Source organism: Myxine glutinosa, chromosome 4 (assembly GCF_964187855.1).
Source record: "Myxine glutinosa chromosome 4, kmMyxGlut1.1, whole genome shotgun sequence".
Lineage (NCBI taxonomy): Eukaryota > Metazoa > Chordata > Myxini > Myxiniformes > Myxinidae > Myxine > Myxine glutinosa.
In genome coordinates, this window is record NC_136264.1 from 5,374,086 (window position 1) to 5,398,456 (window position 24,371).

Genomic DNA, 24,371 nt, shown 5'->3' on the forward strand with positions numbered 1-24,371 from the left:
CGCCGAGAACCCGTGACTGGAGGGTTCGTGATCACGCGTCCCGTGTGCGGTGTATAGCACTGGTACCTACCTCACTATTATTTTAATTTCATAAATGTAACAATGAAAAACAAGGCATTTCCCGAGACATGATATTTCTGCTGATATTATTTGATGCCACATAACATTATCACGCATAACGCCGACACGGAGGCAAATGTGTCTAGCGGCTCCGCCCCCATAAAGCTGATTGACAGTCACAGCCACGCCTACCCCAGTCCTATTATTTTACATAGGAATGTAGTTTTCTGTACTTTTCGTGGAATCCTTTCGATCTTCGAGAATTATAATAACAAAGGATGTTCTAGGAAGTAAAACTCTGTCAAATGGTAGCAGAATCATTGCCACTAGCCGAAACCCGTGGAATATCCACGGAAGGGAGGATGTGGTGTATGGATAGAGTGTACCATTATGGATGGCATAGGGGATTTGCTTGTCCGAGTAAGAGTTAGGAAGAAAGATGAGAATGAAGAGTGCGTATATGAACAACGTATTTATTGCAATCTACTTAAATGACAACGCTACGATATACTTTTGAAAAATGAATGGATTCGTAATAGGAATCGGCATAGCACCACTCTGGGATTGTCCACTCAGTGGACGGCTTGCTGTCGCCTTCGACTGTCCAATCAGCGGACGGCTTGCTTCGCCTTCACCCAGCAGACGCCGATACGATGGCGTCGTAAGATGGCGTCGTATCGGCAGTTAATCGGATGCTTTTGGGCCCCAACGTCGGCTAATTCAGATTTTTCGAGTATGGCTGTACGTGATAAACAAAGAGCGCGGTTCGTAGATCGTAAATCCATTAGTGCCGTGGGCATCGGGTCACTGGGTGCGGCGTAAAAGGGATAACATAGTCGAGTCCTTACGCTATTATTATATAGATTGATAGAGGCAGCGCGGAAATATGCCGTCTGATTATTATTATCATTATTATTATCATTATTATTATGATGAACAATAAGATGAATTCCTGGGTTTGACCGATCTCGTTTTTTCGCTTTATTTTGCTTTTGCCTTGGTCTGGAGAACTGAAAAGTTATCCCTACCTCGACAATCAGCTGACGAGACCAGGTAGGCTTTCATATGTAGCCCAAGCGAGTTTTCAAAGAAGATAATCCAACTTTAGTTTTGTATGTAGCAGATGGGAGCGACATTTTTTTCCCCACACCATCCCCACAGAGAGTACAAGCGTACTCTGAGATATATATATATATATATATATATATATGGGAGCGTATGCTGGGTCAGGATGTCACTGCGTCCATGGACGCCTCCTCAACAACCAGCCCGACACAAACCACTGTGTGTGCTGCAGAATGAATGTATTTACGGCGGCCAGAGCTCAAATCCTGCCACAAACCTCCTTGAGAGAGGACCCAGTACCCTGGTACTCATTTCACCGACCTCCGAAGGATGACGGGTTGCGTCAACCCCACCTGGTATAAATTCATTGCAGTAATCCCTGTTATCATATACATGTTGGTGTACTTCGACATTCAAATAGCAGGAACATTTCAAACTGGCCTCGTTCAGAGAAACAATCGACATTTACCGGCCTTTTTTAACCACCACACCACACTCTACATTGTGGTTCTTTCTTAAAGGGGAATCGTGAGAAAATAGTTTTAGTTTTAAAGAAATCAAAATGAAGTGAACGCATACCGACTGCCTCACGAGTCTTTGGCCTGCACACGAGCCGGGTTGTCTGCAGACGAGATTGCATCACCGATGGTATCCATGGGCCAGATTCCAAGCCGTTGGGAAGACTGCTCGGATCCAACACGCCTTTTGCAGCGGCCATGACCACCTCAGATTGGTCATCGACAAATGACCTTTCAGAAGAGGAAGACGGGGAACGAGAAAAGAAGACGTCACTGTAGCTCGTGTTTGGCCATAAAGTGGAGCTGCTGCTGCTCATGTGGCTGCTGCCATTACGGAGTGACGGCTCTCTCATGTTGGGAGCTTTATTTTCGAGACTTGAATATTCAGGTTTTGCAGAAAATTCACTGTGGGGGGCTGCAGTGCAAAAATAAATAAAGACGACAAAGGTTAAATTCAGTCACCAGAGTAAACTAAAGTGAATGTGCCGATGACATTCCACGATCAAAATCCGGCATAGCAGTGGAGATGCAAAATAACATTTCCACATACAAGGATCATCTTTGTTGTAAACTCAATCATCCCATCAACATCAACCACTCCCAAATTTGATGTAAACATGGGGAAGCATTGTTTGCCTGAAGCCAGAAGTGCAGTGCTTGAAGGATGTGGTTGTTCTGCACCACCACCACGCACGCCACCTCCTATTTGGGCAGATACCCCCGAGACAGGTGTGCTGTGAAAAGAATCTTTGCCAAAGTAGATTTCTGTGTTGGGGAAACGAGTCAAACAAGAGACAAATAATCACCGATTGTACTTCCAACATCATTTTCGTTTCATGGAAGATACCAAATGAGTCTTGTGAAAACAATAAAGGAAAAAAAAAAAAACATGGACAATGCCATTGCTTATAATTTACAACGAAGAGTCGTCTAGTCAACCTCATAATTGTTTTTAAAAAGAGGAAACCTTTCATAATTAGTATTTAAAAAGTGAGGTGAGGAGGAAGTGAGTGAGCTCATTTTCATTATTAAAATAAAATCCAGTTGTTTTTACAGTTGCAAACAGATACCACAGGACTTGGATGCAGGCCCGGGAGCATTTGGAGAGCTTGTCGGCTGCGTGGAACAAGTGCAATTTTTTTTTTGCGTATCCCATTCTCATAATCCCTCCCAACAGATGGGGCCTGTCATCGTCAAAAAAGCTCCCCAACAGGAAATGTATCCCAGAAACTGCTGCGTTTTAGTCAGGAAATAACCACGTAAAAGGTCAGAACAGTCCTTCTAATTTTCCGGCGTGGAGAAAGGGGGGGGGGGGAGTTTCATGGGGGAGGGAGAGAAAGGGACGAGTTTGTGCAGTTTCGCTAACACAACCATTTTTTTTTTTTTTTTTTTTTTTTTTTTTTTTTGTATACAAGATCGAGGCTCGTGAAAGAGCGAACATTAATCACACAGAAAGACAAACCGACACATAAAACATATAACATTTGACAAAAATATAAAACAAAATGGGGGCAGGAGGGAAAGGCACACTATTTTAGCATCAACGTAAAGGCTGAGAGATGGTCAGGTTGAAACAAGGATAAAAAGACATTAAATGTAATGGTCTCCGTGGTTTTAGTAATTTTGCTGTATGGAGGTAAAGGCCGTCAGCCAGCCATCTTTGGTCAGATTATAAAACAAAACCTTCTCCATATGTATACTCTCATGGATCGTCTTTGTGCCAGGTTTGAACAAAATCGGTCCATGCACGTCAATAAATGGTTGGGGGACACGTTTAAGTAACAAAATGGGCGCCAGTTCGTCCATCTTGAATTTGATCTCGAAAATCAAATTTTTTTGATTTTGGAAGTCTTGGCAGTGTCCATATGTTTTATACCTCTCCCACCGCCCCCCCCCCCCCTTCCCATGCCTTCCCCCCAAAGCCCTCTCCCTCCCACAGTTCTCTCGATGTCTCCATGTCTCTCGGTCCCTGCTCTCAAATGTTGTGTTTGTGTCCTTCCCCCCTCTCTCCCCATCTTGTCTACCGCTCCCGATGTTATATGTTTTATGTGTCGGTTTGTCTTTCTGTGTGATTAATGTTCGCTCTTTCACGAGCCTCGATCTTGTATACAAAATAAAATAAAATAAAATAAAAAAAGACGTGCATATATAAGCCCTCATTCATTATCTGTGTGCCGAGTTTTAGGAAGATCGGTGAATGCATTTCCGAGAAATGTTTCAGGACGTGTTCTTTTTCAAACTAAAATGGCCGACAGTCTACTAGTCGGCAATCTTTGATCAGATCGCAAAATAAAGTGAGGTGCATGCGTATCCCATCATGGACTGTGCTTGTACAACGTTTAAACAAAATAGGGCCGTGCATGTATGAGAAATGGTTGGGGACACATTTAAGTAAGGAAATGCCTGCCAGTCGGCTATCTTGGATCTGATCTTGAAAACAAAGGACGTCCATGTCTGTTTACCAAGTTTTAACAACATTAGTAAATGCAACACCGATTCCCCATGCGGAGTTTTTTTTTACAATGAGCCACGTTTCAATTTTTTCCATGGAGCGGTTTTGGAGATAGAGAGGTGCAACGTTTTTCGTTTTTTTCAAGATGGCGCCTGTACCACGTGACCTATGACATCATAATTACCAATAAATTGGTCTACAGGAGGAGACGCTCCTATGGTGAAAATTATGTCAATCGGACCAAGAATTGCATAGAAAAAAATTCTTACTCATCGAATCAAGCGTTGTACTTTTCGAATTATGACATCATAATTAAAGAACCAATGACATCATTAACATCTTATTCCCCATGGAGAGTACTTAACAATGAGCTATGTTTCAATTTCTTTTCCATGGAGCGGTTTCAGAGATATGGAGGTGCGATGTTTTTTGATTTTTCCAAGATGGTGCCTGTACTACGTGACCAATGACGTCCTAATTATCATGAAATTCTACAGGAGGAGGCGCTCCTTTGGTACAAATTTCGTTTCCATCGGATTAACAGTTGCAGTGGATTTTTTTTTTTTCATACTGATCAGATCAAGCGTTGTACTTGTCGAATTATGACATCATAATGAAGGCACTGATGACATCATCATCAACATATCTTATTCCCCATGGGGAGTACTTGACAATGAGCCAAGTTTCAACTTTTTCCATTGAGCAATTTGGAAGATAGAGGGGTAACGTTTTTCCAAATTGGCATCTGTACCATGTGACATATGATGGCATAATTATGAAGAAAAAATTACAGGCGGAGGCGCTCCTATGGTAAAATTTCATGTTTATTGGACCAACGGTTGCCGAGAAAATGAATTTTTAAAATGCAGACACGTACGCCACACAAACGCATGTAAAGACGTACACGAATGCCTAACCCTGCTTTTCGCTCCGTGAGCGTAGGGTAATGATGTGCTTGTGTATACCGTCATGTATTGTCTTTTTGCCAATTATGAACAAAATCAGTCCTTATATTTCCGAGATATGCTTGCGGATGCACGGATGGACGGATGGACAGACAGAGACCCAATCCATAAGCCCCCATTTTGGAGAAAGTCCAACAGGGGCAAATAATATCCCATTTATCAAGATAAGGGTGTCTGTGTCTGTCTGTCTCTGTCTCTGTCTCTGTCTCTGTCTCTGTCTCTGTCTCTCTCACACCAACAATTAATATTCGTTTCGATTTTCAATAAATGCATCTTATTGTGCTTTCACAGTGACGTCACATCAACATCCTTGACACAAACTACAGTAAGATGATATAAACAAATGAGTAGTGAAAAACTTCAGTTGCTATCCAAACTCGTCCTGGAGGTGGGGTTGCTATCTTTATAAAAAAACTCTCTTCCTCACTCGCCCTCCATTGCCCTCTCTCCACCTCTCCCCCAGGAATACCTTTGGCTACGGCTTCCCCTTCGCTCCCAACTTTTGTTCATATGTGTGTTGTACCGTCCACCAAACAGTGATGACTCCATCTACATCTCGCTGTCTGATAATATGGACCAACTTCTATCTACCCATCCCAACTCTCTCTTCCTCATATGTGGTGATTTCAATTGTCACCATGCCAGTTGGCTGGGTGTGGGTACCTCTCTCACCAGCCATGGCTCTTCAGCAAAGGACTTCTGCGACTCACTGGGACTGACACAATCTGTCAATTTCCCGACCTGGATCTCAGTCAACGGAGCATCTTCTCTTCTGGACTTGGTTATGACTAACTTCCCTGAAAATGTCTGCTGCTCTTCTTCTGCTCCAATCGGCTCATCTGATCATGTGCTTGTTAAAGTGGACATCTCTCTGACCATTCTCAGAGAGCCACCTCAGCGTCGACGAGTCTGGCATTTCACTCAGGCCAACTGGCACGGTCTTCAAGCAGCCATCAATCATCTGGACTGGTCTCCCATCTCTACCCCCTCTGACATCAACTCATCCTGGGAATTCTTCCAAAGTAAATTGCTCTCTCTCATGCACAGATTTATCCCATCTCGTCTTCAGTTGTCATACCCTTCCTCCCGTCCATGGTACACGGATTTTGTGGTGAAGCTGTTGCCCAGAAACAACTTGCTTTAGTCTCCAGGAAAGCAAATCCAACGGACGGATATCTCATTTCCTTTCACAAAGCCCGAAACAAGTGTGTGTCGACCCTCAGGAGAGCCAGGAAACAATATCTCTCCGTTCTCAAGACCAAACTCTCCTATCTGTCTCCCTCTTCCAAATCCTGGTGGCGTCTGGTCAAATCTGTTTCTGGTGTTTGTTCCCCCTCCATCCCCTCCCTCACCTCAAACGGCTACACGGCTGACTCCGCACGTGAAAAAGCTGAATGCCTCAACTCTGTGTTTGCCTCTAAATCTTATGTCCCAAACCCATCCCTCTCTGTACCCACCGTACCCAGTCGTACCCAGCTGCTCCTGGACTCTGTGTCCTTTCCTCCTGACAAGGTGGAAAAGTTTCTGTCAACCCTCGACTCTGATTTTGCAACTGGACCTGACGGCATCAGCCCACGGGTCCTAAAATCCTGTTCTTCCGCTCTTTCACTCCCTCTATCTGTTCTCTTCACCCTCTCTTTTGCTTAAGGTCATCTGCCATCTGCTTGGAAATAAGCCAATATTACCACTTTGCACAAAAAAGGTGCAAAAACAGATCCTAGCAACTACAGACCAATCGGCCTTCTCCCAATTATCAGCAAAGTCATGGAATCCATCATTGCTTCAGATATGAAATCTTTCCTCTTCTCCAATGGCTTGATCTCTGATCATCAATTTGGTTTCAGACCTGGTCACTCTACTCTGGACATGCTGCTTCTGCTTTCTCAACAATGGATGGAGGTCCTCAATGCCAAACAGGAAATTAGAGCTGTCTCCCTTGACATATCACGTGCCTTCAATACGATCTGGCACCCCGCTCTGCTCACCAAACTCTCCTCCTTTGGTATCCATGGAAATCTCCACGTATGGCTGGCGGACTTCCTCTCTAGTCGTAGTCAACGTGTGGCCCTGAATGGGTTTCTCTCATCTCCTCTTCCTGTTCAGGCTGGAGTTCCCCAAGGCAGTGTTCTGGGCCATGTGCTTTTTCTGGTCTTCATCAATGATCTCTCTGACTCTCTTGAAAATCCTATCTCTTTGCTGATGACTCTACTCTCTGTTGCTCCATTCCTCATCCCTCAGATCGGCAGCCTGCAGCCTCCTCACTCTCTGCAGACCTGCACAAAATCACAGACTGGGAAAACAAGTGGAACATGTCTTTCAATCCTGACAAATCTCACACTTAGGATGCGTCTCCGAAAAGACCGACTGGACAACCCTCCCATCCACTTTCTGAATAATCCTCTCCAAGAAGTTCTGTCACTCAAGCTTTTGGGTCTCACTATCTGCCATGATCTTTCCTGGGAAAACCACATTTCAAATCTGGCCTCCAAAGCCAGTCGCCGACTGGGCATCCTCCATCGTGCGAAGTCCTTCCTTGGCACACCTGAGCTCCTCACCACATACAAGGCTTTCATCCGCAGCTCAATGGAATACTGCGCTCCCCTCTGGGCTGGTGCTCCTGCCTCACACCTAGCTCGTCTTCACGCTGTTGAAACCAAAGCGTTCAGAATCATTGGAATCTCCCACGATGAAGCTAACTTCAAGGGCCTTTCACTCACTCACCGCAGACAGGTTTGGTAGTCTTTCCGTGTTCTACCGACTCCTCTCTGGCCTTGCCCCCCCAGCTCTCTCTGGGCTCTGTCCCCCAAATATTCCTACAGGTCGCACAAGATCTGCCTGCAACCCTCTTATGGTTAAACTGCCAAAATCAGGACTCTCTGCTCACCTACACTCCTTCATTCCTCTTTTCTCCCGCCTCTGGAACAAACTCCCTCACTCTCTTCAATCCCACCCCACCCTCCAGGTCTTTAAAACAGCTGTTCACCACCATCTCTTATCTTCCCCCATCCAAAACCTTGATCTTTTCTACCCCCGCTAATTTCACCCCAAATCCACTTCTTTTGAAATACCAACTTCTGTCCTGGAAGTCCTTGGTGTCCTTGTGTTTTATACTTCTCCCACACCCCCCCCCCCCCCCCTTCCCACGCCTGCTCTCCCCAAGCCCTCTCCCTCCCACACATCTCCCTGCTCTCAAATGTTATGTTTGTGTGCTTCCCCTTCTCTCCCCATCTTGTCTTCCGCTCCCTCTTTTTATATATCTTGTTTGTCTGGTTGATTTGTTTGTGAAATAAATGTTAGCTCTTTCACGAGCCTCGATTCAGTATACGAAAAAAAAAAAAAAAAAAAAAAAAAAAAAAAAAACTCATCTTCAACATTCCTAGCCTTTTTTGCCTTTGAAATTTCCTCATCTTTACAAAAACTCTATAAATTTGTATGTATATATGTATGAAAATGCTCAAATTATGTCCCACTTCCCAACCTCAAATGAGAACATCAGCCACAAATCATGTCCCACTCGGCAATCGTCGCATAATTCGCAACAAACAAACACGTGCCTGTCACACATAAATGTTCCTGCAAATTCCAAGCACAGAAAGCAGCAAGATCGGGCCGAATACATATGTATGGAGCGTCTCCGCCCGATCTCCCCGCATGTGTAGACAAGATCGTTTCCTCCAATCCAGAGGCTTCTTCCCAGCCACTCCATAGCATGGACATTTATATGGTGGTCATGAGTTAAATATCAAAACTGAGCCGCCTATCGAGATTTCGTGCTATTTGCACTCATCATATTAATCGTTAGTCCATGTGGGCTGAGAGCGCTTCCTGCCTCAAACAGATGTTCACACCTGAACACCTGTGACATCCTGTGACATCCTGTGACATCCTGTAAACAACCAAAACTCTTCCTTTTGCTCCTTCTACGTCGCTGCCACCAACCTAACTTCTGCCTCCGGCACTCCCACCCATTTCAGTGTCACCATCACCATCTCTCTCGGGACAGTGTCATCGGCCTTGTCCAGGTCCACAAATCATAATGCCATTTCACCTTGCACCTGTAACCTCCTCTCCACCAGCTGTCTCAGCGTGAACATCCCATCTGTCATTCCCCTACCCTTTCTAAACCCCTGCTGCTCTTCTCAGATCTCCTTTTCCACACTCTTCCTTATCTTCCCATCCATAACCTTCTCCATCACCTTCATGACATAATTAAGGAGCGTAATGCCCCTGCACTTCCCCGGATCTTGAACATCCCCCTTCCCCTTCCCCTTCCACATCGGCACAATTGACCCTGTCCTCCTCCCCTCCGAAATTGACCCTGTCCTCCACCCCTCCGAAATTGACCCTGTCCTCCACCTCTCCGAAACTGACCCTGTCCTCCACCTCTCCGAAACTGACCCTGTCCTCCACCCCTCCGAAATTGACCGTCCTCCACCCATCCGAAACTGACCCTATCCTCCACCCCTCCGAAACTGACCCTGTCCTCCACCCCTCCGAAACTGACCCTGTCCTCCACCCCTCCGAAACTGACCCTGTCCTCCACCCATCCGAAACTGACCCTATCCTCCACCCCTCCGAAACTGACCCTGTCCTCCATCCCTCCGAAATTGACCCTGTCCTCCTCCCCTCCGAAATTGACCCTGTCCTCCACACCTCCGAAACTGACCCTATCCTCCACCCCTCCGAAACTGACCCTGTCCTCCACCCCTCCGAAACAGACCCTGTCCTCCACCCCTCCGAAACTGACCCTATCCTCCACCCCTCCGAAACTGACCCTATCCTCCACCCCTCCGAAACTGACCCTGTCCTCCACCCCTCCGAAACTGACCCTGTCCTCCACCCCTCCGAAATTGACCCCGTCCTCCATCCCTCCGAAATTGACCCTGTCCTCCACCCCTCCGAAATTGACCCTGTCCTCCACCCCTCCGAAATTGACCCTATCCTCCTCCCCTCCGAAATTGACCCTGTCCTCCACCCCTCCGAAATTGACCCATCTCATACATACATTCAACAACCTCTTCGTCCACCCGACTCCGACTTCTTCCGCTGCAGTTATCGTTTCTGTATATACCTCAAAACCTGGCGCCCTTCCCTTTATCATCCTCTTCTAATGACGTCTGCACTTCCTCTTCCGTGATCTCCACCAACTTCACTTTTCCCTCCACATAACTCGGTGGCTCAAGTTCACTGATACTTCCTTCCCCATTCAACATCTCTAAAATATCCTTCCGACACCATCAACACTTCCCGTCCTCTCTGTCACTGGCCTCCCGCCTCCATGCTTAATAATCGCCTCCCCCGCCCCCCCCCCCCCACTTCATGTACTTCCTATCCTCATCCCTGTTCCACACCAATTTATAGATCTTCCTCCGTGTGTCTCCAGCGTCCCTGTGTCCCGCATCCCCATCCCCCGCATCCCCATATCCTCCCCCCGCATCCCCATCTCCCGCATCCCCATCTCCTTCCCCCGCATCCCCATCTCCTTCCCCCGCATCCCCATCTCCTTCCCCCACATCCCCATCTCCTTCCCCCGCATCCCCATCTCCTCCCCCCGCATCCCCATCTCCTCCCCCCGCATCCCCATCTCCTCCCCCCGCATCCCCATCTCCTCCCCCCGCATCCCCATCTCCTCCCCCCGCATCCCCATCTCCTCCCCCCGCATCCCCATCTCCTCCCCCCGCATCCCCATCTCCTCCCCCCGCATCCCCATCTCCTCCCCCCGCATCCCCATCTCCTCCCCCCGCATCCCCATCTCCTCCCCCCGCATCCCCATCTCCTCCCCCCGCATCCCCATCTCCTCCCCCCGCATCCCCATCTCCTCCCCCCGCATCCCCATCTCCTCCCCCCGCATCCCCATCTCCTTCCCCCGCATCCCCATCTCCTTCCCCCGCATCCCCATCTCCTTCCCCCGCATCCCCATCTCCTTCCCCCGCATCCCCATCTCCTTCCCCCGCATCCCCATCTCCTTCCCTCGCATCCCCATCTCCTTCCCCCGCATCCCCATCTCCTTCCCCCGCATCCCCATCTCCTTCCCCCGCATCCCCATCTCCTTCCCCCGCATCCCCATCTCCTTGCCCCGCATCCCCATCTCCTTCCCCCGCATCCCCATCTCCTTCCCCCGCATCCCCATCTCCTTCCCCCGCATCCCCATCTCCTTCCCCCGCATCCCCATCTCCTTCCCCCGCATCCCCATCTCCTTCCCCCGCATCCCCATCTCCTTCCCCCGCATCCCCATCTCCTTCCCCCGCATCCCCATCTCCTTCTCCCGCATCCCCATCTCCTTCCCCCGCATCCCCATCTCCTTCCCCCGCATCCCCATCTCCTTCCCCCGCATCCCCATCTCCTTCCCCCGCAACCCCATCTCCTTCCCCCGCATCCCCATCTCCTTCCCCCGCATCCCCATCTCCTTCCCCCGCATCCCCATCTCCTTCCCCCGCATCCCCATCTCCTTCCCCCGCATCCCCATCTCCTTCCCCCGCATCCCCATCTCCTTCTCCCGCATCCCCATCTCCTTCCCCCGCATCCCCATCTCCTTCCCCCGCATCCCCATCTCCTTCCCCCGCATCCCCATCTCCTTCCCCCGCATCCCCATCTCCTTCCCCCGCATCCCCATCTCCTTCCCCCGCATCCCCATCTCCTTCCCCCGCATTCCCATCTCCTTCTCCCGCATCCCCATCTCCTTCTCCCGCATCCCCATCCACCGTGTCTCTCGCCCATGTGTATTTTTGCTTTGCTTTCTTTACAATTCTTTGCACCTGGATCAATCTCCACGAAACTTTGCATAAGCGTCAGGGTCACCCAGACACAGGCCATGGTCATAACCCCTCACCGCCCCTCTCGCCTCCTCTCCTCCTCCTCCTCTCCTCCTCCTCCTCTCTCCTCTCTCCTCTCTCCTCTCTCCTCTCTCCTCTCCCCATGCACTTACCTCCATCAAATTTTGCATACTTGTTTTGGTGCCCAAGCTCAGGTAATGCGCACCTTCATCCCTCCCCCCTCACCACACAAGGAAATTGTGTGTGTGTGTGTGTGTGTGTGTGTGTGTGTGTGTGTGTGTGTGTGTGTGTGTGTGTGTGTGTGTGTGTGTGTGTGTGTGGTGGCATAGTGATGGGTGGAGGGGGAGCGGCCGCACCAGGCGCGAAGTGGATGGGGCGCCAAATTACACCCTAAAAAAAACCATTTCATGCTCCATTTGGGTGTATTACACATAAATTAAAATACAACAAACTCGTGAGATCACGAGAAGCAACTTTCAGAACCACGTTTTACAGTTTAAACTCCGTGCTAAGTGTCAATGTGTCAGCTTGATGTTTACAAACTCCTTTCCATCCCATTAACTTTTTTCCTAATTCTATGGACAATGAATGAATGAATGAATGAGTATGAATGAGTATGAATGATCATTTTAAGGCCATTTTCCCCGCTAGAGCGGGGGTTAGCCTTGCGGGCCCCATGACAATCATGGTTCCCTGTTTGAGGCAATGTTTTTATGGCCGGATGCCCTTCCTGATGCCAACCCTTGGTCACGCTCTTAGGATGCGCAGGGATACGGTGTACCTATTCTAAATCGGGGTACACACCGTGATCATTCATCCCAGCAAGCTGCTACTCAGTTTGCCGACCTCGGAAGGATAACAGGCTGAGTCAACCCCCCTGGCGTTAATTCAGCGATCGACCGGGATTCTAACCCAGGATCCTAGGATCCCAAGCCAGCACCCTAACCGCTAAGCCAACACCAGGCTGTGGGCGATGTCTATGGACGATGGTAATCCAATAATGGTTTGAATCCTGTAAAGGCCTGAGAAACAATGTAAGGCGCGAACAGGGTAATGGTTCGAATTATGTAATGGAATGAATTGGTTAATCGTTCGAATCTAGTAATGATTTGAATCCGGTAAAGGTTTGAATGGAGTAAAGGTTTCAATAGAGTAAAGGTTTGAATAGGATTTGAACCATTGACCAATTCAAACGTTTGCCGGATTCCATTTTATTTTACCGGATTCAAACCATTACTAGATTCGAACCACTGCCAGATTCGCGTCTTACATTGTGTTTCTCAGGCCTTTACAGGATTCGAACCATTATTGGATTACCATAACCAGTGTGGCAGCTACATTCAAGTGTGAGGTGTGCACAGAGGGAGCTGCAGATGGAGGAAATGTTGAGTTGGATCTTGGAGACGGCATGAAGCTGGAAGGTGTGAAAACATTTTGCTACCTCGGAGACATGCTGAATGGAGAAGGTGGATCAGACTCGGCAACGGTTGCTAGAGTGAGATGTGCATGGAAGAAGTTTTGGGAACTGAGTGGCGTGCTGACGAGGAGGGGAGTGTCGTTGAAGCTGAAGAGAAAGGTGTATGCTGCTGCATGTGTGAGAAGTGTTATGATTTATGGGAGCGAGACATGGGTAATGAACGTAGAGCAGCAACGAAGGCTGGAAAGGGTGGAAATGCGAATGGTTCGGTGGATGTGCGGAGTATCGTTGAGAGAGGAAGACAAATGATGAATTGCGAAAGATGATGGGAATAGAGCCTGTGATGGATGCTGTGAAGAGGAACAGGTTGAGATGGTTTGGTCATGTGTTGAGGAAGGATGAAAGTGACTGGTTGAGAAGAGTGATGGAAATGAATGTAGAAGGAAGTAGAGGACGGGGAAGACCGAGAAAGACTTGGCTAAAGGTGGTGGAAGAAGAAATATGGGCAAGGGGGTTAACAAGGGGAGATGCAGAAAATAGGGCAAAATGGAGAAGATTGTTATGGGGCCCGCAAGGCTAACGGCCTTAGGCTGCCTGTTTTTGTTGTTGTTGTTGTATCGGATTACCATAGTCGATAATTTACCTTATTTCCGCATTCGCATCCGTCTTTTGTACAACAAAATCCAGAACACTCCACAACACAAATCCACAACACTCCACAAAATCCACAACACAAATCCACAACAAAATCCACAATCCCCCCCCCCCCCCCCCCCCATTCTTGTAATGGTACAACCCTAACTTTGAATTGGGTAAAGGGTAAAGGGTGCTCACTTCACAGACTTCTCTCACAGTAAATAAATCCTTGTTACGGTTAGTAATTATCGTGCTACCTGCTGCGTAGATCTCTTATCTTGTATCATGAGGTTTAATATGCACTCGGTAACAGAGATAGCCCATTGGCCGAAGAGATGGAGGGGTGTAACTGTTGGACGTTCGTTATGTAATTACGTCGATCAAATCTAGATATCTCATGGTCTATGTCCCAATCAGCGAGGCCAGGATCATGTGGCAAGTGAGTTCTTTAACTTCCTTTCCTTCCTCTGCTGCTCCGTCTCATCAGCTCTCGTCTCTAGGCCATAGAAATACCACACCATGCTGCATGCATGTTTGATGTGGTTTTGTTAACAGCCTTGTAGCATACCTGCTTGCTCTACTGTATCAGCTCCAGTCTCTAGGCCAGGGGTGGCTACCCAGTTCAGCATAAAGAGCCAAAAAAACCCTCATACCATTGCAAAGAGCCGCACAACACCTGCATGCTCACACTACAACAGCAACTTATTGGCCTAATGACATAATTAATAATTATATGTATTATGGTTATGTCATAATTATCATAATACATAGCTTAACAGTTTTCATAGGTCGTTTATTGTCCCCCCGTCGCACCGCGGAGCGAAAGGGGGACTATGGTTTTCCCCTCTGTCCGTGTGTGCGTCCGTCCGTGCGTGCGTGCGTGCGTCCGTCCGTCCGTGCGTAAGCGAAGGACCGAATTCTAATTTGGTGTGTGGGTGCAACTAGGCATATAGAAGAACCCGATTGAAAATGAGGTCGCCACGTCAAAATTCGAGATGGCTGTCACCATATCTAAACCTTGTGAGTGCGATATCTTGAAAAGTAAATGTCTGAACCCTGTGAGCGGAATATCTTGAAAAATAAATGAACTACTAACGTCTAATCAGGTGTGTGGGTGTAGAGGCATAAGGAAGAACGCTATTGAAAATTGGGTCGCCACGTTATAATCCAAGATAGCCGCCACCATATATGTCTGAACCTTGTGAGCGGAATATCTTGAAAAATAAACGAACTATTAACTTCGAATCTGGTGCGTGGGTGCGTCTCCAACCCACTCGCAAATATTATCGATTCTTCCATGTTTTCTGTGTCTTCCACTTTGTCAACTCATCACTTCACCGACGGGGGACCTTGGCGTAACGCTTGTTACCTCAGTGGGACACCTGGCAGTCTTTGTTTTCCACAATCATTTTCAGGTCTGGCTTGTACTCAGTTGTGGCCACTCGGAGCAACTCTTTCACGTGTGTCCATAAGAACAGAGCGATGTCTTGACTTCACTTGTTTCAGTGTAGAAAAAATTGATTCACAGCCGTAAGTTGATCCAAACATTGACATTAGCTTGAGAGCAGCCTGTTTGACACCGAGGTATCTGTCTGTGGGCACAATTTTTCAAAACTCTGTGCCTGTGCTTCCTTCTCTCAAGACACATTTAAGTCTGTCATCCTCAGAAAGTTCAATCATCTCCAACTGGGATGCTGCTTCATCTGCCACCAAGGCGGCTTTTAAACAATCCGATTCAGCAGTGAAAGGGTTGATGAGGAATGTGATCTGTGGCCGTTTTCTCTTCAGGCTGCAGAATCTGTCCTCAAAACTCTGCTGCAGATTTTCAACCAGTGTTGCATAGCATGCAATGCTCCTTTTTGTGACCTCAGCTGCTTCTCCATTTGCCTTCAAACAAGGAGGAAAAATGTGTGAGCTCTCCCTTTTGAAGATGGGTCTGGAAGAGCTTGAGTTTGTTCACAAATGTGAAAACACTTTGCACCAGGTCAGGCAGCATTTTTAACTTCCCTTGCAGATCGAGATTCAGTTTGTTCAGATGATGCAGCATGTCGACCAGAAACCCCAAGTCTGACATCCACTGGGGGTCATGTAGCTCAGGATAGTCCTAATGTTTCTCTGCCAGAAACAGCTTCACTGGGTCCAAAAGTTCAAAAAATGGGAAAGCATGTTACCTCTTGAAAGCCATCTCACAGTGCCGTGGAGAAGCAGATCATTGGGAAGGTCTTCGTCCCAGCTCAGCTATGAGGTTTTTGAACTGTCTGTGCTTGAGAGCATGAGTGCAAATAAAATTCACAATTTCTAGCACAGGTTTCATGACATGGTCCAAGTTCAGCTTCTTAGACACCAGGTTCTCTTGACGTATGATGCAATGAAATGTCCAAAAATCAGGGAAACGGTCGTTAGCTTTACACAGCCCTACAAGGCCATTTGCAGTTCCCAACATAGCTGGTGCACCGTCTGTGGCCATTGCTGTTAGTTTTGGTAATTGCAAATTTGCCTTCTCAACAGTCGTGAGTGTGTCTATCAGGTCGATGCTGCAGGTCCTATCTTTCAACGGCACAATGTCAAGCAGCTCTTCCTTAATTGTGCAGTCTTCTGACACAGATCGTACAAATATTGCCAACTGTGGCTTATCTTGAATGTCGCAAGACTCATCCAAAGCAATGCTGAATTACCGACATTTTTCAAGATCCGTAGGCAACTGTTTCAATGGATTTGTTAATACCTGATATTCACTGTTCAACGGTGTGCCGTGACAGCTGCAGGTCTGACACAGAACGCTTCAAACTGTCATTTTCAGGAGTGAGGATGGCAACATCTCTGAGACACGTTTTCCCGAATTCCCCTTCACTGTATGGCTTTTTAGCTCGAGCAATGTTCCACGCCAACTGATATGATGCTAATGTGACCGTCTCTGAGTGCTTCGTTAATTTCCGAAAAAACTGAGTCTGCTTCTCTGACTGACGTTTCAATGCATTTACCTTGTGCTTGCGAAGTTCACTGCCTTTGGGAAAATCCCAGGTCACGTTATCATGGAGTGAGATGAAATGGCGCTCCAGGTTTGAAGCTTTAAAATGCGACAGTGCAGTCTGGCAAATCAAGCACAAGGGTTTCCCATTTTGCTGCGTAAAAAAATACAATTCCTCCCATTCAGACAAAAATGCCCAGTGCTCCTCTTCATAATTGCGCGTAGCTTTACGTTTTCCTGACTCTGGCATGGCGATTCGGTCACTGCCGCTGGGCTAGTGCTAGCCTAGCTAACAAACTTCCGGGTCTGCGCGCACAAGTGTGTTTCTACGCGCGAAAGTGTTTCATGTTTGGGCTCATGCATGACTAGTGGGAGATTTCTGTCAAACACATTACCACAAAATTATCTTTTATTTTAAAAATATTGGCAAATGTATTGGCAGTATAGTCAAATATTCAAATGTATTTTGATTTTATAATATAAATACATTTTAAAATGTAAAATCATGCACCGATAGAGCAGCCCCTCGCGAGCCGCACAAGAGCTGGCTAAGAGCCGCATGCGGCTCGCGAGCCGCGGGTTCGCCACCCCTGATCTAGGCCATAGAAATACCACACCATGCTGCATGCATGTTTGATGTGGTTTTTGTTAACAGCCTTGTAGCATACCTGCCTGCTCTACTGTATCAGCTCCAGTCTCTCGGCCATATAAATACCACACCATGCTGCATATAAATACCACACCATGCTGCATGCATGTTTTATGTGGTTTTTGTTAACAGCCTTGTACCATACCTGCCTTCTCTACTGCTTCAGCATTCGTTTACCTTTCACCAAACCCAGGTCTGCTTGGACCAGGGCAGGAGATATAAAATGCTGATCCTGGAGCAGCCCCAAAAATGCATGTATCCCCCCCTGGCAATTTTTTTTTTTTTTTTTTTTTTTTTTTTTGTATACAAGATCGAGGCTCGTGAAAGAACGAACATTAATCACACAGAAAGACAAACCGACACATAAAACATATAACATAGGGAGCGGTAGACAAGATGGGGAGAGAGGGGGAAGGACACAAACACAACATTTGAGAGCAGGGACCGAGAGACATGGAGACATCGAGAGATCTGAGAGAGGGCGAGGGCTTTGGGGGGGGGGGGGGGGCGTGGGAAGGGGGCAGTGGGAGAGGTATAAAACATATGGACACTGCCAGGACTTCCAGGAAAGAAGTTGGAATTTCAAACAAGGTGGATCTGGGGTGAATTAGCGGGGGTAGAAAAGATCAAGGTTTTGGATGGGGGAAGATAAGAGATGGTGGTGAACAGCTGTTTTAAAGACCTGGAGGAAGGAGTGGGATTGAAGGGAGTGAGGGAGTTTGTTCCAGAGGCGGGAGAAAAGAGGAATGAAAGAGTGAAGGTGAGCGGAGAGCCGAGATTTCGGCAGTTTAACCATCAGAGGGTTGCTGGCAGATCTTGTGCGACCTGTAGGAATATTTGGGGGACAGAGCACAGAGAGAGCTGGGGGTGCAAGGCCGGAGAGGAGTCGGTAGAAGACAGAAAGACCACCTACCTGCCTGCGGTGAGTGAGTGAAAGGCCCTCAGAGATAGCTTCATCGCGGGAGATTCCAATAATTCTGAAAGCTTTGGTTTCAACAGCGTGAAGCCGAGCTAGGTGTGAGGCAGGAGCACCGGCCCATAGGGGAGAACAGTATTCCATTGAGCTGCGGATGAAAGCCTTGTATGTGGTGAGGAGCTCAGGTGTGCCGAGGAAGGACTTCGCACGACGGAGGATGCCCAGTCGGCGACTGGCTTTGGAGGCCAGCTTGGAAATGTGGTTTTCCCAAGAAAGATCATGGCAGATAGTGAGACCCAAAATCTTGAGCGACAGAACTTCTTGGAGAGGATTGTTGAGAAAGTAGATGGGAGGGTTGTCCAGTCGATCTTTTCGGAGAGACATAGTAAGAGTGTGAGATTTGTCAGGATTGAAAGACATGTTCCACTTGTTTGACCAGTCTGTGATTTTGTCCAGGTCTTCAGAGAGTGAGGAGGCAGCAGACTGCCGATCTGAGGGAAGAGGAATGGAGCGGCAGAGAGTGGAGTCATCAGCAAAGAGATAGAGAGGATTTTCGAGAGAGTCAGAGAGATCATTGATGAAGACCAGAAAAAGCACGGGGCCCAGAACACTGCCTTGGGGAACTCCAGCCTGAACAGGAAGAGGAGATGAGAGAAACCCATTCAGGGCCACACGTTGACGACGACTAGAGAGGAAGTCCGCCAGCCATGCGTGGAGATTTCCATGGATACCAAAGGAGGAGAGTTTGGTGAGCAGAGCGGGGTGCCAGACCGTGTCGAAGGCACGTGATATGTCGAGGGAGACAGCTCTAATTTCCTGTTTGGCATTGAGGACCTCCATCCATTGTTGAGACAGCAGAAGCAGCATGTCCAGAGTAGAGTGACCTGGTCTGAAACCAAATTGATGATCAGAGATCAAGCCATTGGAGAAGAGGAAAGATTTCATATCAGAAGCAATGATGGATTCCATGACTTTGCTGATAATTGGGAGAAGGCTGATTGGTCTGTAGTTGCTAGGATCTGTTTTTGCACCTTTTTTGTGCAAAGCGGTGATGTTGGCTGATTTCCAAGCAGATGGCAGTTGACCTTGAGCAAAAGAGAGGGTGAAGAGAACAGAGAGAGGGTGAGATAGAGCAGCAGAGCAGGATTTTAGGACCCGTGGGCTGATGCCGTCGGGTCCAGTTGCAGAATCAGAGTCGAGGGTTGACAGAAACTTTTCCACCTTGTCAGGAGGAAAGGACACGGAGTCCAGGAGCAGCAGGGTACGACTGGGTATGGTGGGTACAGAGAGGGATGGGTTTGGGACACAAGATTTAGAGGCAAACACAGAGTTGAGGCATTCAGCTTTTTCACGTGCGGAGTCAGCTGTGTAGCCGTTTGAGGTAAGGGAGGGGATGGAGGGGGAACAGACACCAGAAACGGATTTGACCAGACGCCACCAGGATTTGGAAGAGGGAGACAGATAAGAGAGTTCGGTCTTGAGAACGGAGAGATATTGTTTCCTGGCTCTCCTGAGGGTGGACACACACTTGTTTCGGGCTTTGTGAAAGGAAATGAGATTTCCTTCCGTTGGATTTGCTTTCCAGGAGACGAAGGCAAGTTGTTTCTGGGCAACAGCCTCACCACAAGATTCCGTGTACCATGGACGGGAGGAAGGGTATGACAACTGAAGACGAGATGGGATAAATCTGTGCATGAGAGAGCAATTTACTTTGGAAGAATTCCCAGGATGAGTTGATGTCAGAGGTGGTAGAGATGGGAGACCAGTCCAGATGATTGATGGCTGCTTGAAGACCGTGCCAGTTGGCCTGAGTGAAATGCCAGACTCGTCGACGCTGAGCAGGCTCCCTGAGGATGGTCAGAGAGATGTCCACTTTAACAAGGACATGATCAGATGATCCGATCGGAGCAGAAGAAGAGCAGCAGACATTTTCAGGGAAGTTAGTCATAACCAAGTCCAGAAGAGAAGATGCTCCGTTGACTGAGATCCGGGTCGGGAAATTGACAGATTGTGTCAGTCCCAGTGAGTCGCAGAAGTCCTTTGCTGAGGAGCCATGGCTGGTGAGAGAGGTACCCACACCCAGCCAACTGGCATGATGACAGTTGAAATCACCACATATGAGGAAGAGAGAGTTGGGATGAGTAGATAGAAGTTGGTCCATATCATCAGACAGCGAGATGTAGATGGAGTCATCACTGTTTGGTGGACGGTACAACACACATATGAACAAGAGGTGGGAGCGAAGGGGAAGCCGTAGCCAGAGGTATTCCTGGGGGTGAGGTGGAGAGAGTGCAGTGCAGGGCGAGTGAGGAAGAGAGTTTTTGATAAAGATAGCAACCCCGCCTCCAGGACGAGGCTCAGGTCTATCATACCGGAGGAGGGAGTAGCCCGGGAGAGATACTATGGAATCAGAGACATCATAAAGGAGGAAAGTTTCTGTTAAGCAGATCACGTCTGGTTTGACAGAAGCAACCTGTATGGAGAGATCAGTTAAGTTTGAACGAAGGCCCCGGATGTTTGAGGTCCATACCGTTAATGAAGAGGAAGGGGGAGCATCAGATACAGAACAGGGGGGAGGAGGGGTAGGGTAAGATGTGGAAGAGGTGGAGGAGGTAGGGAGAGCTGTTGAAGGTGTGTCAGAGATTTCAGAATAGCTCGGAGAAAGGGAAGGATGGGGCGGACAAAAGGTTTGATGGTGATTGGGTGAGCCACAATGAGGTGTTATTTGAGGAGGGGGAAGAGCGAGGCAGAAGGTTGGGGGAGATGGAGGTGAGAGTTTGAAGGGGGAAGAAGCGGGGAGGACGCTTTGAGGAGGGGGAGTGAGCGGGGGGAAATTGAGAAGCAATGAGGGTGGGGAGATTTGAAGGGGAGGGGTGAGGGGGGAGTTTGGGAGGGAAGGGACAAGGGGAGGGATTTGAAAGGGATGGGATATGGGGGAGATTTGGAGGGGAGGGGTGAGGCAGGAGTCTAGGAGGGGAGGGGCGAGGGGGCGTCTTGGCGGGGAGGGGTGAGGGGGTAGTTTAGGAGGGAGGGGGCAAGGGGGGAGATTTGAAAGGGATGGGTGATGGGGAAGATTTGGAGGGTAGGGGTGATGGGGAAGATTTGGAGGGGAGGGGTTATGGGGAAGATTTGGAGGGGAGGGGTGAGATTGGATTTTTGAAAGTGTACGATTTATGGGAAACGAACATTTATTGCAAAATGAGTTTCTTGTGACCTTCGAGTTAAAAATACGTTTAAGGACGCTGGATGGAGGATGGAGTGCAGGAGAGTTTAGGGAATGTAGAAAAAAGGCACTATAGGAGATGGATATTTTTTTTGGGATGAATTGATTTGGTGAGCAAGTCGAAAGCAGCCTTTTAAAGAAGAAGAAGAAAAAGGTGTTATAAAATATGACGGAATACATAACTTGAGGGGAAAGTGTAAACATTGAAGGTTAATGAGTGAAAACTATCTGGGGAAATGGGGGAGAAACACGTGGTCGAAGAACGAAACAACGAATAAGAATGAATAAACGAATGAGAACAGAGAAGGAAATGTATTTTTTTTTTTTTTTTTTTTTTTTTTTTGAGGAGATTTACACAAGGAAGTAGGCTATGGGTGAAAAGCCTGGGAATACAGAGAACGAAAGTTATTGGATCACAAACGACGGACCACTGAGATAAAAACAAAGCCTCAAGGTTGTACAGTGCACACTGTACAAGGCCTTGCTCGCGACACGGCAAACAGACGATCAATTTATGAAAGATAAACACCGAGAAACAACCAAAGTTGCACACAATAACTTCACACACCGAAAGATAAATACAGTTTCGACAAAATACAATTGTGAACAGACTTAACTTCGAAAAACGTGGAGACCGTGTGGAGCTTCGAAAATCCCTGCCGCCGTCTCCAAGATCTCGCGAGATCTTTTTTAATTTTTTCGAGATTTTTTTTTTAAAGATCGAGATTTTTTTTAAAGGGCAGAGCCTAACAAAAATAATTAATTAATTAATTAATTATTTTTTTAAAAATTTCCCATTTTCCCGATTTCCCGATTTGTCATTTTTACGATTTCATGATTTTCACAAATTTCCAATTTTTTCTAAAATAATTAAATAATTATAAAAACCAATTTTTTTAACCATGGTTAAAAAATATTTTGAGTACAACATTGCAAGTTTGCGAACATTTGTGAATGTTTGCGATTGTGAATGTGATTGTGAATGTGAATTCCTACAGCGGGTACGCAAAAACCCAGGCTTACCATGGGTCATGCAATCAGTCACTATATCGGAACTCACACCCCTTATATATTACAAACTTTTTCCTTTAATTAATTAGATGTTGTTCGTGTTAACCATTTGTTTGCGTGTTTTATTAAATACGAGCAGAAGTACCCGGCATTGCCGGGCGGGGGAGGGGAGGGGAGGGGAACAGGGGGGGGGGGGGGGGGAGGAGCGAGCCCCTTGGCAAAGCGAGCGATTTTTTTTTCATAGCGTCATAGCGTCATATCGTTCATAGCGTCATATCGTTCATAGCGTCATATCGTTCATAGCGTCATAGCGTCATATCGTCATATCGTTCATAGCGTCATATCGTTCATAGCGTCATATCGTTCATAGCGTCATATCGTTCATAGCGTCATATCGTTCATAGCGTCATATCGTTCATAGCGTCATATCGTTCATAGCGTCATATCGTTCATAGCGTCATATCGTTCATAGCGTCATATCGTTCATAGCGTCATATCGTTCATAGCGTCATATCGTTCATAGCGTCATATCGTTCATAGCGTCATATCGTTCATAGCGTCATATCGTTCATAGCGTCATATCGTTCATAGCGTCATATCGTTCATAGCGTCATATCGTTCATAGCGTCATATCGTTCATAGCGTCATATCGTTCATAGCGTCATATCGTTCATAGCGTCATATCGTTCATAGCGTCATATCGTTCATAGCGTCATATCGTTCATAGCGTCATATCGTTCATAGCGTCATATCGTTCATAGCGTCATATCGTTCATAGCGTCATATCGTTCATAGCGTCATATCGTTCATAGCGTCATATCGTTCATAGCGTCATATCGTTCATAGCGTCATATCGTTCATAGCGTCATATCGTTCATAGCGTCATATCGTTCATAGCGTCATATCGTTCATAGCGTCATATCGTTCATAGCGTCATATCGTTCATAGCGTCATATCGTTCATAGCGTCATATCGTTCATAGCGTCATATCGTTCATAGCGTCATATCGTTCATAGCGTCATATCGTTCATAGCGTCATATCGTTCATAGCGTCATATCGTTCATAGCGTCATATCGTTCATAGCGTCATATCGTTCATAGCGTCATATCGTTCATAGCGTCATATCGTTCATAGCGTCATATCGTTCATAGCGTCATATCGTTCATAGCGTCATATCGTTCATAGCGTCATATCGTTCATAGCGTCATATCGTTCATAGCGTCATATCGTTCATAGCGTCATATCGTTCATAGCGTCATATCGTTCATAGAGTCATATCGTTCATAGCGTCATATCGTTCATAGCGTCATATCGTTCATAGCGTCATATCGTTCATAGCGTCATATCGTTCATAGCGTCATAGCGTCATATCGTTCATATCGTCATAGCGTCATAGCGTCATAGCGTCATAGCGTCATCACGTGATCGCTCTGAGCGAATCACCGCCCACCTGCTCTGATTCCGTTGATTCCGTGCGCTGAAATGTGCTGAGGTAAATATGAATAAAAAATATGGATCGTCAAATATTTTGAGTTCGGCCATGTTCGTCCCACGCTCAATGGCCATGTCTATGTCAAATATCAAGCACGTAAGCCTCTCCGTTTAGGAGTCTATCGGTAACATCAATCACACACACACACACACACACACACACACACACACACACACACACACACACACACACACACACACACACACACACACACACACACACACA

General features: G+C 47.2%; 1 protein-coding gene across 1 annotated transcript in view; it reads right to left on the reverse strand.

Annotated features, from left to right (window-relative positions):
- The window catches only part of LOC137424379 (uncharacterized), a 145,107-nt gene that overhangs the window by 71,710 nt on the left and 49,026 nt on the right, over positions 1-24,371 (reverse strand). The window contains exons 3-4 of the mRNA XM_078775386.1: positions 2,280-2,408; positions 1,705-2,058 (exon numbers count right to left, since the gene is read on the reverse strand). Coding sequence (XP_078631512.1) covers positions 1,705-2,058; positions 2,280-2,408 — 483 coding nt within the window. The remainder of the gene's footprint in view (positions 1-1,704; positions 2,059-2,279; positions 2,409-24,371) is intronic.